The following is a 16,430-nucleotide window of genomic DNA, read 5'->3' as shown; positions in this document are numbered from 1 at the left end:
ATTGGGCTAAATCTTCCAAAACTAAAATGGAGGATTTTCTAAGGAAGGGGTCACCTCAGCTCTTGACACCTTAGGGGCTGTCCTGGCTGGAGGGTGACTCCACCTTGTTTTTCTCATTAACTCCTCCGGACTTGCCGCCAAAAGTGGGGGCAGTGTCTGGGGAGCAGGCATCTCCACTAGCTGGAGTGCCCTGGGGTGTTGTAGCACCAGGCTTGAGCCTTTGAGGCTCACCACCAGGTGTTACAGTTCCTGCAGGGGGAGGAGAGAAGCACCTCCACCCAGTACAGGCCTTGTTCCTGGTCACAGAGTGACAAAGGCACTCTTCCCATGTGGCCAGAAACTCGACTGTAAGTGGCAGGCTGGCAGAGACCGGTCAGCCTAGCACTAACAGTTGGGCTGGCATGCTCTCTGAGTGCCTTTCTCAATAAATCCCACACTGGCATCAGTGTGGATTTATTGTGCTGAGACGTTTGATACCAAACTTCCCACTATTCAGTGTATCCATTACGGAACTGTGGAGTTTGTGTTTGACAAACTCCCAGACCATATACTCTTTATGGCTACCCTGCACTGACAATGTCTAAGAATTTGCTTAGACACTATAGGAGCATAGCGCTCATGCAGCTATGCCATCACCCGTGGTATAGTGCACCCTGCCTTAGGGCTGTAAGGCCTGCTAGAGGGGTGACTTACCTATGCCACAGGCAGTGTGAGGTTGGCATGGCATCCTGAGGGGAGTGCCATGTCAACTTAGTCTTTTTCTCCCCACCTGCACACACAAGCTATGAGGCAATGTGCCTCTGTTAGGTGAGGGGTATCCCAGGGTGGAATAAGACATGCTGCAGCCCTTAGAGGCCTTCCCTGGTATCAGGGCCCTTGGTACCAGGGGTACCAGTTACAAGGGACTTATCTGTGTTCCAGGGCTGTGCCAATTGTGGAAGCAAAGGTACAGTTTAGGGAAAGAACACTGGTGCTGGGGCCCGGTTAGCAGGGTCCCAGCACCTTCTCAATCAAAGCTGGCATCAACAAAAGGCAAAAAGTTAGGGGGTAACCATGCCAAGGAGGCATTTTCCTACACCACCCACTCATGAAACTCCACAGAACCTCGCAGAGATTTTATGTAACTCTGCTGAATTCCACAAACTGAAGCTCCCGTGAGCTCCTCCCACTCCTACTTTAAATAAAAGAGACCCTTTAATTATCTCTGGCTCCCCATGAGTTCCACAGGCACTGTCCTATCTCTTCTTCTTCCAAGGCTCCAGTCTGCTTACATCCAAGAACACCATGAAAGCTGCAGGGCCTCGGATCAGCCATTTTAGATTGCGCTTTGGTGAACCCTCTTAGCCAAAGCCCAAATCGACCGACTACAATGGATTGCTGGGACTGTATTCTGATCAACTGTACCCTTTCCAAATAAAAGAGAAGAGGTAAAGAGGTTATAGAAAGGAAAACCAGAGGTGCCTATTCAAACAGGAGCTGCATGTTTAAAACCAAGGTTCATGTCTGAAAGCACTGCTATGACTGCAGGGCATTGCCATCCCGTATCACCTCTACTCAAAGGGCCTCGGGAAACGCACCAAGCAACAGCCAATGCACCTGCATGGTGATGAAGCCTGCCAGAAAAAGGTACTGTCCACTCACCTTTAGCGGGTTTGGAGGTAACCTCCTTCTTGTCTGGGAGATCTATGGGGAACGGGCTCTCCTCTTCCTTAATCCGCAAAGGCAGAGTGGGATCTGAGGTAACTGGAGAGAGATTAAAACATAAATGAAAAGGACAATGGGGGACCCACCCACCCTCGCCCAAATCCTCAATCTATAACCTCTGCAGCCCAATCTTCACTGAACGCAGAGCCTGACTCTCCAATCCAAGGACGTCAGTTGGCATCCGAGGCAGAACAATATTCAGTCTGATGATATCCATCCTTGCTGCAGGACATGGCATTATACATCTCTCATTACATTCAAAGGCATCACACATCTCTCATTACAATCCACGGCATTACACATCTCTCATTACAATCAAAGGCATCACACATCTCTCATTACAATCAAAGGCATCACACATCTCTCATTACAATCCACGGCATTACACATCTCTCATTACAATCCATGGCATTACACACCTCTCATTACAATCCACGGCATCACACATCTCTCATTACAATCAAAGGCATCACACATCTCTCATTACAATCCACGGCATTACAAATCTCTCATTACAATCAAAGGCATCACACATCTCTCATTACAATCAAAGGCATCACACATCTCTCATTATAATCCACGGCATCACACATCTCTCATTACAATCCACGGCATCACACATCTCTCATTACAATCAAAGGCATCACACATCTCTCATTACAATCAAAGGCATCACACATCTCTCATTACTATCCACGGCATCACACATCTCTCATTACAATCCACGGCATCACACATCTCTCATTACAATCCACGGCATCACACATCTCTCATTACAATCCACGGCATTACACATCTCTCTTTACAATCCACGGCATTACACATTTCTCTTTACAATCCACGGCATCACACATCTCTCATTACAATCCACGGTATCACACATCTCTCATTACAATCCACGGCATTACACACCTCTCATTACAATCCACGGCATTACAAATCTCTGATTACAATCCACGGCATTACACATCCCTGGCTACAATCCATGGCATTACACATCTCTCTTTACAATCAAAGGCATCACACATCTCTCATTACAATCCACGGCATCACACATCTCTCATTACAATCCACAGCATTACACATCTCTCATTACAATCCACGGCATTACACATCTCTCATTACAATCCACGGCATTATACATCTCTCATTACAATCAAAGGCATCACACATCTCTCATTACAATCAAAGGCATCACACATCTCTCATTACAATCCACGGCATCACACATCTCTCATTACAATCCACGGCATTACACATTTCTCTTTACAATCCACGGCATCACACATCTCTCATTACAATCCACGGCATCACACATCTCTCATTACAATCCACGGCATCACACATCTCTCATTACAATCAAAGGCATCACACATCTCTCATTACAATCAAAGGCATCACACATCTCTCTTTACAATCCACGGCATCACACATCTCTCTTTACAATCCACGGCATCACACATCTCTCTTTACAATCCACGGCATCACACATCTCTCATTACAATCCACGGCATCACACATCTCTCATTACAATCCACAGCATTACACATCTCTCTTTACAATCCACGGCATCACACATCTCTCATTACAATCCACAGCATCACACATCTCTCATTACAATCCACGGCATCACACATCTCTCATTAGAATCCACGGCATTACACATCTCTCTTTACAATCCACGGCATCACACATCTCTCATTACAATCCACGGCATTAAACATCTCTCATTACTATCCACGGCATTACACATCTCTCATTACAATCCACGGCATTACACATCTCTCATTACTATCCACGGCATTACACATCTCTCATTACAATCCACGGCATTACACATCTCTCATTACAATCCACGGCATCACACATCTCTCATTACAATCAAAGGCATCACACATCTCTCATTACAATCAAAGGCATCACACATCTCTCATTACAATCAAAGGCATCACACATCTCTCATTACAATCCACGGCATCACACATCTCTCATTACAATCAAAGGCATCACACATCTCTCATTACAATCCGCAGCATCACACATCTCTCATTACAATCCACGGCATTACACATCTCTCTTTACAATCCACGGCATTACACATCTCTCTTTACAATCCACGGCATTACAAATCTATCATTACAATCCACGGCATTACACATCTCTCTTTACAATCCACGGCATTACACATCTCTCTTTACAATCCACGGCATTACACATCTCTCTTTACAATCCACGGCATTACACATCTCTCTTTACAATCCACGGCATTACACATCTCTCTTTACAATCCACGGCATCACACATCTCTCATTACAATCCACGGCATTAAACATCTCTCATTACAATCCACGGCATTACAAATCTCTCTTTACAATCCACGGCATCACACATCTCTCATTACAATCCACGGCATCACACATCTCTCATTACAATCCACGGCATCACACATCTCTCATTACAATCCACGGCATTACAAATCTCTCATTACAATCCACGGCATTACACATCTCTCTTTACAATCCACGGCATTACACATCTCTCTTTACAATCCACGGCATCACACATCTCTCATTACAATCCACGGCATCAAACATCTCTCATTACTATCCACGGCATTACACATCTCTCATTACAATCCACGGCATTACACATCTCTCATTACAATCCACGGCATTACACATCTCTCATTACTATCCACGGCATTACACATCTCTCATTACAATCCACGGCATCACACATCTCTCATTACAATCCACGGCATCACACATCTCTCATTACAATCCACGGCATCACACATCTCTCATTACAATCCACGGCATTACACATCTCTCTTTACAATCCACGGCATTACACATCTCTCTTTACAATCCACGGCATTACACATCTCTCATTACAATCCACGGCATCACACATCTCTCATTACAATCCACGGCATTACAAATCTCTCATTACAATCAAAGGCATCACACATCTCTCATTACAATCCGCAGCATCACACATCTCTCATTACAATCCACGGCATTACACATCTCTCTTTACAATCCACGGCATTACACATCTCTCTTTACAATCCACGGCATTACAAATCTATCATTACAATCCACGGCATTACACATCTCTCTTTACAATCCACGGCATTACACATCTCTCTTTACAATCCACGGCATTACACATCTCTCTTTACAATCCACGGCATTACACATCTCTCTTTACAATCCACGGCATTACACATCTCTCTTTACAATCCACGGCATCACACATCTCTCATTACAATCCACGGCATTAAACATCTCTCATTACAATCCACGGCATTACAAATCTCTCTTTACAATCCACGGCATCACACATCTCTCATTACAATCCACGGCATCACACATCTCTCATTACAATCCACGGCATTACACATCTCTCATTACAATCCACGGCATCACACATCTCTCATTACAATCCACGGCATTACAAATCTCTCATTACAATCCACGGCATTACACATCTCTCTTTACAATCCACGGCATTACACATCTCTCATTACAATCCACGGCATCACACATCTCTCATTACAATCCACGGCATTACAAATCTCTCATTACAATCCACGGCATTACACATCTCTCTTTACAATCCACGGCATTACACATCTCTCTTTACAATCCACGGCATCACACATCTCTCATTACAATCCACGGCATCAAACATCTCTCATTACTATCCACGGCATTACACATCTCTCATTACAATCCACGGCATTACGCATCTCTCATTACAATCCACGGCATTTCACATCTCTCATTACTATCCACGGCATTACACATCTCTCATTACAATCCACGGCATCACACATCTCTCATTACAATCCACGGCATCACACATCTCTCATTACAATCCACGGCATCACACATCTCTCATTACAATCCACGGCATTACACATCTCTCTTTACAATCCACGGCATTACACATCTCTCTTTACAATCCACGGCATTACACATCTCTCATTACAATCCACGGCATCACACATCTCTCATTACAATCCACGGCATTACAAATCTCTCATTACAATCCACGGCATTACACATCTCTCTTTACAATCCACGGCATTACACATCTCTCTTTACAATCCACGGCATCACACATCTCTCATTACAATCCACGGCATTACAAATCTCTCATTACAATCCACGGCATTACACATCTCTCTTTACAATCCACGGCATTACACATCTCTCTTTACAATCCACGGCATCACACATCTCTCATTACAATCCACGGCATTAAACATCTCTCATTACTATCCACGGCATCACACATCTCTCATTACAATCCACGGCATCACACATCTCTCATTACAATCCACGGCATTACACATCTCTCTTTACAATCCATGGCATTACAAATCTCTCATTACAATCCACGGCATTACACATCTCTCTTTACAATCCACGGCATCACACATCTCTCATTACAATCCATGGCATTACACATCTCTCTTTACAATCCACGGCATTACACATCTCTCTTTACAATCCACGGCATCACACATCTCTCATTACAATCCACGGCATTACACATCTCTCTTTACAATCCACGGCATCACACATCTCTCATTACAATCCACGGCATCACACATCTCTCATTACAATCCACGGCATTACACATCTCACTTTACAATCCACGGCATTACACATCTCACTTTACAATCCACGGCATTACACATCTCTCTCTACAATCCATGGCATTACACATTTCCCATTACAATCCACGGCATCACACATCTCTCATTACAATCCACGGCATCACACATCTCTCATTACAATCCACGGCATTACACATCTCACTTTACAATCCACGGCATTACACATCTCTCATTACAATCCACGGCATTACACATCTCTGGTTACAATCCATGGCATTAAACACATCTCATTACAAACCATAGCATTACATATCTCTCATTACAAAGGATGGCACTACACATCTCTTGTGGCAATACACACCTCTCATTACAAACCATAGCATTACATATCTCTCACTACAAAGGATGGCATTACACATCTCTTGTTACAATCCATGCAATCAAACACCTCTCATTACAATCCATGGCACTAAACACCTCTCATTGGAATCAATGGTACTACACACCTCTCATTACAAACCACAGAATGACATATCTCCCATTACAAAGGATGGCATCACACATCTCTCATTACAATCCACGGCATCACACATCTCTCATTACAATCCACGGCATTACACATCTCTCTTTACAATCCATGGCATTACAAATCTCTCATTACAATCCACGGCATTACACATCTCTCTTTACAATCCACGGCATCACACATCTCTCATTACAATCCACGGCATTACACATCTCTCTTTACAATCCACGGCATCACACATCTCTCATTACAATCCACGGCATTACACATCTCTCTTTACAATCCATGGCATTACAAATCTCTCATTACAATCCACGGCATTACACATCTCTCTTTACAATCCACGGCATCACACATCTCTCATTACAATCCACGGCATTACACATCTCTCTTTACAATCCACGGCATCACACATCTCTCATTACAATCCACGGCATCACACATCTCTCATTACAATCCACGGCATTACACATCTCACTTTACAATCCACGGCATTACACATCTCACTTTACAATCCACGGCATTACACATCTCTCTCTACAATCCATGGCATTACACATTTCCCATTACAATCCACGGCATCACACATCTCTCATTACAATCCACGGCATCACACATCTCTCATTACAATCCACGGCATTACACATCTCACTTTACAATCCACAGCATTACACATCTCTCATTACAATCCACGGCATTACACATCTCTGGTTACAATCCATGGCATTAAACACATCTCATTACAAACCATAGCATTACATATCTCTCATTACAAAGGATGGCACTACACATCTCTTGTGGCAATACACACCTCTCATTACAAACCATAGCATTACATATCTCTCACTACAAAGGATGGCATTACACATCTCTTGTTACAATCCATGCAATCAAACACCTCTCATTACAATCCATGGCACTAAACACCTCTCATTGGAATCAATGGTACTACACACCTCTCATTACAAACCACAGAATGACATATCTCCCATTACAAAGGATGGCATTATACATCTATTGTTACAACCCAAGGCATTACACATCTCTTATTACAATCCATGGCAATACACATCTCTTGTTACAATCCAAGGTAATACACATCTCTTGTTATAATCCATGGCACTACACACCTCTCATTACAAACCATAGCATTACATATATCTCATTACAGAAGATGGCACCACGTATCTCTTGTTACAAACCACGGCATTACATGTCTCTCATCAAAAAAGGCATTACATATCTTTCAATTCAAACCGCAGTGCTACAAATCTCTCATTACAAACCACACCACTACATATCACTCATTACAAACCATGACACTACATATCTCTCATTACAAACCATGGCACTATACGTCTCGCATTACAAGTCATGGCACTACATTTCTCTCATTACAAACCAGTGCACTACACACCTCTCATTACAAACCACGTCACTACATATCTCTCAATACAAACAACGGTGCTACATATCTCTCAATAAAAACCATACCACTGCATATCTCTCATTACAAACCATGACACTACATATCTCTCATTGCAAGCCATGGTATACATGTCTCTCATTACAAGCCATGGCACTACATATCTTTCATTACAAACCATGACACTACATATCTCTCATTACATAGCACAGCACCACATGACTCATTACAAGCACTGGTACTGCATTTCTCTCATTACAAACCACAGTTCTACATATCTCTCATTAAAAAGGCACTACATATCTCTCATTACAAGCCATGGCACTACATATCTCTTATTACAAACCATGGCACTATATCTCTCTCATTACAAACCACACCACTACATAAACATCATTACAAGCCATTACACTACATATCTCTCATTACAACCCATGGCACTCTCATCCAATGATTCAAAGCCTCCTTAATGCAGATAACAGATTTATAGCCCAATACTATCCACCCACCCTCTGCATCATGTCCCTTCCATCCACATCCCACCCCATGACATCAGACCATGGCTCTAAAACCTACACATTTCACTCCTCTGCACTGAAGGCAATGACATGCTTCATTGAGATCACTCCCACGTGTGGCCTTTTCTTGGGGACACGGAGCAGCTGGAGGCAACTGACCAGTGTCCTCTGTTGGTGCAGGAGGTTTTACATCAACTGCAAGAATGTAAAGGGCCTGAGCTCACCTGCACAGGGACTAATGCTCACTGCTGGCTGCTGAGATCTGAGGATTTCTTCTTCTGCAATCTTCACATCCTCCACTCTTAATAAAATATCAGGAACCGGAATCGGAGAACCTGGCAATAAAGAAAAAACACACAATGGTTATCTGCCTTTTCACCACCAGACACTCCATTAAAATCATCCCATCCCAGCCAGTGGCAAGACCAGTGGAAATCCAGTATAGTACTGACACCCCTGTGAAGGCCTCACCACCAAACAGTACAGTTCTCCAGTACAGAGACTCCAGTACAGAGACTCCAGTACAGTCCTCACCACCAGACACTGCATTACAATAATCCCAAAAGGTTACAAGAACACAGTATGCCACTACAATACAGACACTCCAGTACAGCCCTGATTACCAATCACGAGAGTCCAGTACAATACAGATACTCCAGTACAGCCCTCATTACCAGTCACGAGAGTCCAGTACAATACAGACACTCCAGTACAGCCCTGATTACCAGTCACGAGAGTCCAGTACAATACAGACACTCCAGTACAGCCCTCATTACCAGTCACGAGAGTCCAATCCAATGGAGACACTCCAGTACTGCCATCACCACCAGTCATGGGATTAGAGTACTCCAGTACAGTAGACAGCCCAGTACAACCCTCACCACCAGTCGCTAGAGTACAGTACTGCAGTACAGTACAGACACCTCAGTACAGTCCTCATCATCAGTCACTAGAGTACTGTATTTCAGTACAGACACTCCAGTACAGTCCTCACGAGTCACAAGAGTACTATACTCTAGAACCGTCCTTACCATCAGTCAATAGAGGGCCGTACTCCAGTACAGGCCAGTGTAGGAGGCCGGCCATCTATGTAGTGTGCAAAACTAGGCACAATGTGCAGAGGGTCTAGGTAATCACTCCAGAGGTAAAAACTAGATCACCTAATGCTCTAATGTTTGAGGTAGTTTGGTTGAGCAGTTACGTCAGTCTCAGAGAAGTTCAAAGCATTTTTTGTACTCACAGTATCAATCATGCATCTCACATATTCAAAGGAATACCCTGAGAACAATTTATAAACATACTTCAGATTTTATATACATTTTAAGACCAAGATTATCAAAATTGGTTAATTTCTTTTTAAGTTACGGATTTTTTAAATTTTAATAAATGCAGTCTTTCTGTGTGCAGTTACGCACCATAGCAATCCATAGCTAGTCACTTTTAAAATGCATTAAAAAAATCATACAATTGGTTTACAAAGTTCCGCTTTTGCAGGTTGGTCGAGATCATAAGTGGGCACACAGTGCAAGCTGGAGACTTTCAGGCGGCTTCCAGTTCCGGCGGGAGCAATGGTGAAAAGTCTCTTGCAGCTGGTGCAGGGCCACTGAGGGGGACCACTTGGAAAAGGTCTGTTCTTGCAGCTTTGAAGTGGTGCCTTTGGGGCCCTTGGAGTGTCGAGGTCGCAAGGGGTGAGGGATCCTTGGGGCACAGCTGGTTCTTTGTTGCAAGGCACAGGACGGCAGGGTCCAGAGCGAATCAGTGAGCCAGAGCCTATGTGCAAAGGAGCCCTTTGGATCTGGAAGAAGGTCTGTTTGAAGGTTGCTTACAGAACAAGGGGGGCACTCTGGCTGGAGGTCCAGGACGTTCCTGAAGTCCCTCAACTAGGGCTTCCTCCTGGTCCTTTTTCAACTTCCGGCAAGCTGGTTTTCTGGGTGTCCGATATCAACTATCCAGTACCCAGGGTACTGGTACGGCCTGGCCACTAGACCGCACAGTACCACCAAACTTCGCACACTTGCAGGGTTTGTCCTCGTGATCGTCAGGTCCGGCTGCAATTTCCGGTTCAGGCGATATTGGCCGGTCAGTAAAGTGATCCCCACTGGGTGGTTGGTTCTTGACTTGTTGCAGAGTGGTACCACCACTCTGGAGGGAGTTCTTGGGGGATTGGTAAAGCCTGGAGGTTCTCTGTGTTTCTTGAGCTCAGTCCAGTGACAAGGTGACCAGCTCCTCCAGAGCAGTGATTGACAAGTCCTGGGTGCAGCAGGCAGGGTTTGGCACCTTTTTCCTGTCCAGCAGGTCCACAGTTCTCGTGCCTTGGTTCTTCTTTGGGCCTGTCTTCTTTGTGGCCTTCAAAATGTAATTTCTTGGTCCAGGGATGCCCACTAAATACAAAATTTTAGCGGGCGTTTTAGGGGTTACCTGGTAGTGTCCAATGGGACATTTGCATTTGGGTGGCTACACCCACTATAGTGACCACTTCCTGTGGGAAGAGTCACTTCCCTAAACCTAATTGGATATTTTCCTTCCATCTAAGAAGGAAGGAAAATGAAACAGAGGGTCTACCTCGCAGATACCACCTTAAGGATGGTGCACGCCAGATGAGGCTACTCCTCCTACACTTTGTGTGGTTTCCCACCTTTGACCTCGCAAAAAGTGGAGGTTTGCAAAAGGGGAAGGCCATCTGCTGCTAGCAGCAGACCTGGGGGTTGAGTTTCAGGGGCGGTAGCCCTTTGAAGCTCACTGCCAGGGCAGTGTACATGCCTGAGGGAGGGGGGATTATCTCCTCCACTCAGAAAGGCATTGTTTTAGAAACCAGAGAGACAGGGCACTCACCCAAGGTTTGTATATTGGCTGTCTGGAGGTTGTAGCTGGATATAACTAGTCAGCAACAATGCCAGGATAGTTAGGTTTTGCAGGGGGGAACCTCTAAGGTGATCTCTGGGTACATTTAGGGATAAATCCAATACTGGTACCAGTTTGGATTTATCATTCTGACTTGTTGATACCAAACAACTCAGGGTTCAGAGTGGCCATCGTGTAGCTGGGAAACCTGTGTTTGACCAGTGTCCAGCACATGCAATAAAATGGCTGCTCTGTTCACTCACTATGTTGCAGGTTTGGCAAGTTCACAGTGGGGACATATTGCTCATGCAGCTATGCCCTCACATATAACATGAAGCACCCTGCCCTAGGGCTGTAAGGCCTGCCAGAGGGGTGTCTTACCCATAGTAAATGCAGGGTATGGTGGACAGGCACACCGGCAGTGTGCCATGTCATGTCTGTGTTTTAGGTTTGCACCAGGACACTCAGCCTGCAGTGGCAGTGCTGGGAGCATCCGGATGCATGGCTCTGAGGGTGGCACAATTAGTGCTGCTGCCCTCAGGGGCCTTCCCATAGTACCCAATGCCCTGGAGACCTCTCTATGTCAATCCACTTTTGTTCCCTAGGGAGTAGTTTCTAGCTTATAAAAGTAACTGGCTGGTCATGTCCATCATCATCTTTCTGGGAAAGGATGCTCCTATCCCCATTTCAGAAGCACCTGTTTGGACTATGAATTCCCTGGAGTAGTCTGGTGCTTGTACGACTGGAGCAGAGCACATAGCTTCCTTCAAAGTGTCAAAGGCATGTGAGAGGGGCAAATATAATGCCATAATCATTCACAAATCTCTTATAGTAGCCGAGGAAAGCCCTGACGTGTGTCTGGGTTGTGGGAGCTTCCTTGCCACAATAGTCTGAATCTTGGGTTGGAGGGGTTGCACCTGGCATCCACCAACCAGGTGGCCCAAGTAAACAACTACTGGCATTGGTAGTGAGGCCAGTTTTTTAAAGAGCCTCAAGGACCTTTGGCCCAGATACCCAGCTAGGGAAATGTCATGGGCTTAATTGAGAAGAAAGTCTCAGAACTTCTGGAGCACTACCACCCTCGTGGTTGCACCAGGCTTGAGGTCTCTGGCCTCAGTGTACAGAAACCCCTCCTCTCAGTAGACTCTGTGGGTACCACTGACATTTCCTAGCGCCTCCTGAGCAGCTTGTGGTCTCAGGCCTTCAAGAGTGGGACACTCTCTTTGTCCCTAGCACAGATCTTCTCTAGAGGGTTCCCCTGGGCCCAAGAGCTCTGGGTGTTAAGGCCCAAGCTCTTCAGGCCGAGTTTCTTCTAAGGTGGGTGACTCCTTTGCCTCCTGAGGAGAGGGGTCCTGCCTTGGGATCTGTTGTGAAGCTGGTCCCCCAGTCTTCTTGCCTTTTCTCTTGGGAGGCTGGTCCACTAGTTCAGGATCCAGCTCTCCTTTTTCTCTCTGAAGTTTGCTCTGTGCCCTAGTCTTGACACAATCCCACTCAGGGATTCCAAGCATTGCTGAATAGGTCTTTAGCTCTACCTCAGCCCAGGAGAAATGGTCCAGATCATTACCAAGTAGGCAATCTACAGGGATGGATGAGGACACAAACACTTCTTTCTGCCCTGCTACTCTTTCCCATTCAAAGTGTACCATAGCCATGGGGTGGAACTTGGTCTCATTGTCAGCATTGGTGACAGGATAAGACCTCCCTACCAGGAACTGATTTGTGTGGACCAGGTGCTGAGTTACCATGGTAATACTAGCTCCTGTATCCCTCAGAGCTTCTATGTTTCTCCCCATTAATCACAGGGTGCTGCCTGTATTTGGACATATTACTTGGCCAGGTAGCACAGGATAATTCTACCCCACCCTCAGTGACTAATGTTGCCTCTGTGGGGACACTGACATGGCCAGGCCACACCTCTGACCCCATCTGGATATTGGCGACTGCATTCACTGCAGGGTGACTAGAGGCATTCTTTTGGTTCTTACAGCCGGAGTCTCCTGTTTGGTGCCCTTTAGTTTTGCACTCTTGGCACCAAGCCTTACTAGGGTCAAAGTGTCTCCCTTTGTACCTCCCCCTGGACTGTGAGGAGTCTCTGGGCCCACCCTTCTGTACAGGTTTTTGGGGGACTTGAGAAGACTGTTCTGGGGGTGGGTCTAAGTCCTCTTCCTCTCCAACATCTGTTGGCAACCAGGCCACAGGGCAGGTGACAGCACTAAAAATAGTACCAAGCCTGCTCCCACTACTACTGCCACTAGTACCCCTAACACCCCTAGTAGTAGCAACCAACTGCAACGATGGCTGGCTGCATGGAGCGCCTCCGGAGCTGCGTGGATCCTGCATCACAGATGGTTCACCTTTGAGAATGTAGCGGGCCATGGGCTAGACAAGGAAACCCCTAAGACAGCTTTTGTCTCTATGGGGGTCATCCTCTTTCGTTTGGGGGAGGGGAGGTCATATGAGAAAAGGCCTCTTTTTGACATGGTTAGCCCCCTTACCACCCTAGCTGCTTGTCCCTTAATATTGGTAAGTACAAGCAGCACTGCTTGATAAATGGTGTTGAGGCTGAGGCCTACAGGGGCCGAGTTGCCAGTGTCACCATAGTACCTAAAAAACGGGTGTCACCTGAACAATGCCTACTTGGTCACAGGTACAAAGTTACTGATGTGACAAACTCCACTCAGTGCCTCCCCATAGCTGTGGTTGACTTTAGCTGGGGTGGGGTTACTGGCTCTAAACAGGTTGTAGTGCCTTCTAACTTACCTATAGAGTGCCTCCTGGGTAGTGACCTCAGATTGGGCTGAAGTAGTGTTTCAAGCCCATGCAGCCACGCTGGTCATCCCTAAACACCTCATTGCCTTAACATCAACCCAGGCTAAAGAGCACGGAGAACCAGGGGCAGTGGAGCCTGGAATAATGGCCCAGGACACTCCTAACAGCAGAGACAGGCAGGCTATAAGGTTACCTCCTGTCCAAACTCCCACTGTGGATCCACTCCCCTAAGGAAGGCACCCACACCCTGGGTGGAAACTACACCACCGGAACCTAGGGTTATAACGGCTGAGCTTCTGGGGTAAAATAATCCATCTGGAAGGAACCTACAGTGCAAAAGCAACCCTGTCCTACTTTAGAAAACTTGGAAAAAACATCTTGTCCTTCCATGGAGACTTTGGAGCAGCAAATCTCCTCCACCCCAAAAAACTTATGACAGCAATCCTGTCCACCTATAGACCCTTTAGGACAGCAACCCAGTCCTGCTCTAATATCCGTAAGTCCACAACCTCCAACTAGGGAACTAGAAGGCCAACAGTTTAGGCACATTACAGGAGAAATATCCAAACTGATAGGGTGGTCCACTTTGTCCCTGCTCTCAGTGTGTCTTGACTGTGTCCACTGGGATCCTGCTAACCAGGACCTCAGTGGCAGTGCTCTCTCCCTCTAAATGTGGTTCCTTAGGACTTTGCACACTTCACAATTGGCATATTGGTTCCCCCTAAGTCCCTAGTATATGGTACCCAGGAAATTAGGGTACCAGTGGATCCCTATGGACTGCTGTATATATTATGGCACCCATGGAGGCCCATGCAAAATGTGTCTGCAGGCCTGCCATTGCAGCCTGCATGGAAAGGTGCATGCACCCTTTCACTACAGGTCACAGTAAGTCACCCCTATGGTAGGTCCTCCTAGCACAGAGGGCAGGGTGCAGGTACCTGTGTGTAAGGGCACCCCTGCATTAGCAGAGGTGCACCTACAAACTCCAACTCCATTTCAGTGGACTTTTGTAAGTGTGGGGAAGCCATTTTACCTGTGCACTGGACACCTGTGTCTAGCTACATAATGTTAACTCTGAACCTGGGCATGTTTAGTATCAAACATGTCAGAATCATACCCCAATACCGTTGCCAGTATTCGTTGTATGATTCCATGCACTCTAGGGGGGTCCTTAGAGGATCCCAGCATTGCTGCTACCAGTCGTCTGGGGTTTTCAGGGCAGCCCCGCTGCTGCCACCCCGCAGACAGGTTTATGCCCTCCTGCTGCTTGACCATCTCAGGCAGAGGAAGGCAGAACAAAGCATTTCCTGTGGGAGAGGGAGTTAACACCCTCTTCCTTGGAAATAGCTGTTATATGGCTTAGGAACGGTAGTCTCCCCAAGCCATCGGTATGGTTTGAAGGGCACATATGGTGCCCTCCTTGCATAAACCGGTTTGCACCAGTTCAGGGACCCCCGGTCCCTGCTTTCGCACGAAACTGGTCAAAGGAAAGGGGAGAGACCACTCTCCTGTCCATCACCACTCTAGGGTGGTGCCCAGAGCTCCTCCAGGTGGCCACTTCATTCTGCCATCTTGAATCCAAGGTGGGCAAAGGCTCCTGGGAGCAGCTGAGTGGCCAGGTCAGGTAGGTGACATCACAGCCCCCTTCTGATAGGTGGTCACCCTGGACCTGGTCCCAAGAGCTAAATTGTGGAAAGTGCTGGGTAGATTGGGAGTCCCAGAGGACTTATTACTCCTGTTAAAACGATTACATGAAAATACTTATGCCCAAGTGAGGTGGGGTGAACAAGGCGAACTGACAGAACAGATTCCAATTAGAAGGGGAGTTCGCCAAGGTTGTGTGCTAGCCCCCTTACTATTTACTTTATTTATTAATGAAGTAGTGAAGTCTGTGTCCACATGCCAGAATGACGCTCCCTCCTTGAACACACAAAAAATCCCTATCCTGCTTTTCGCGGACGATTCGCTCCTTATTTCCAAGACACCGATGGGGTTGCAAATCCTTGTTGACCGGTT

General features: G+C 46.1%; 1 protein-coding gene across 1 annotated transcript in view; it reads right to left on the bottom strand.

Moving 5' to 3' along the window:
* The window catches only part of LOC138295308 (uncharacterized), a 124,723-nt gene that overhangs the window by 15,808 nt on the left and 92,485 nt on the right, over window positions 1–16,430 (bottom strand). Inside the window, exons 5-6 of the mRNA XM_069233522.1 lie at window positions 9,029–9,139; window positions 1,642–1,743 (exon numbers count right to left, since the gene is read on the bottom strand). Coding sequence (XP_069089623.1) covers window positions 1,642–1,743; window positions 9,029–9,139 — 213 coding nt within the window. The remainder of the gene's footprint in view (window positions 1–1,641; window positions 1,744–9,028; window positions 9,140–16,430) is intronic.

The sequence above is a fragment of the Pleurodeles waltl genome, chromosome 5 (assembly GCF_031143425.1).
Source record: "Pleurodeles waltl isolate 20211129_DDA chromosome 5, aPleWal1.hap1.20221129, whole genome shotgun sequence".
Taxonomy (NCBI): domain Eukaryota; kingdom Metazoa; phylum Chordata; class Amphibia; order Caudata; family Salamandridae; genus Pleurodeles; species Pleurodeles waltl.
Note: the sequence above shows the minus strand (reverse complement) of the source record. Positions and strands in the feature narration are given on the sequence as shown.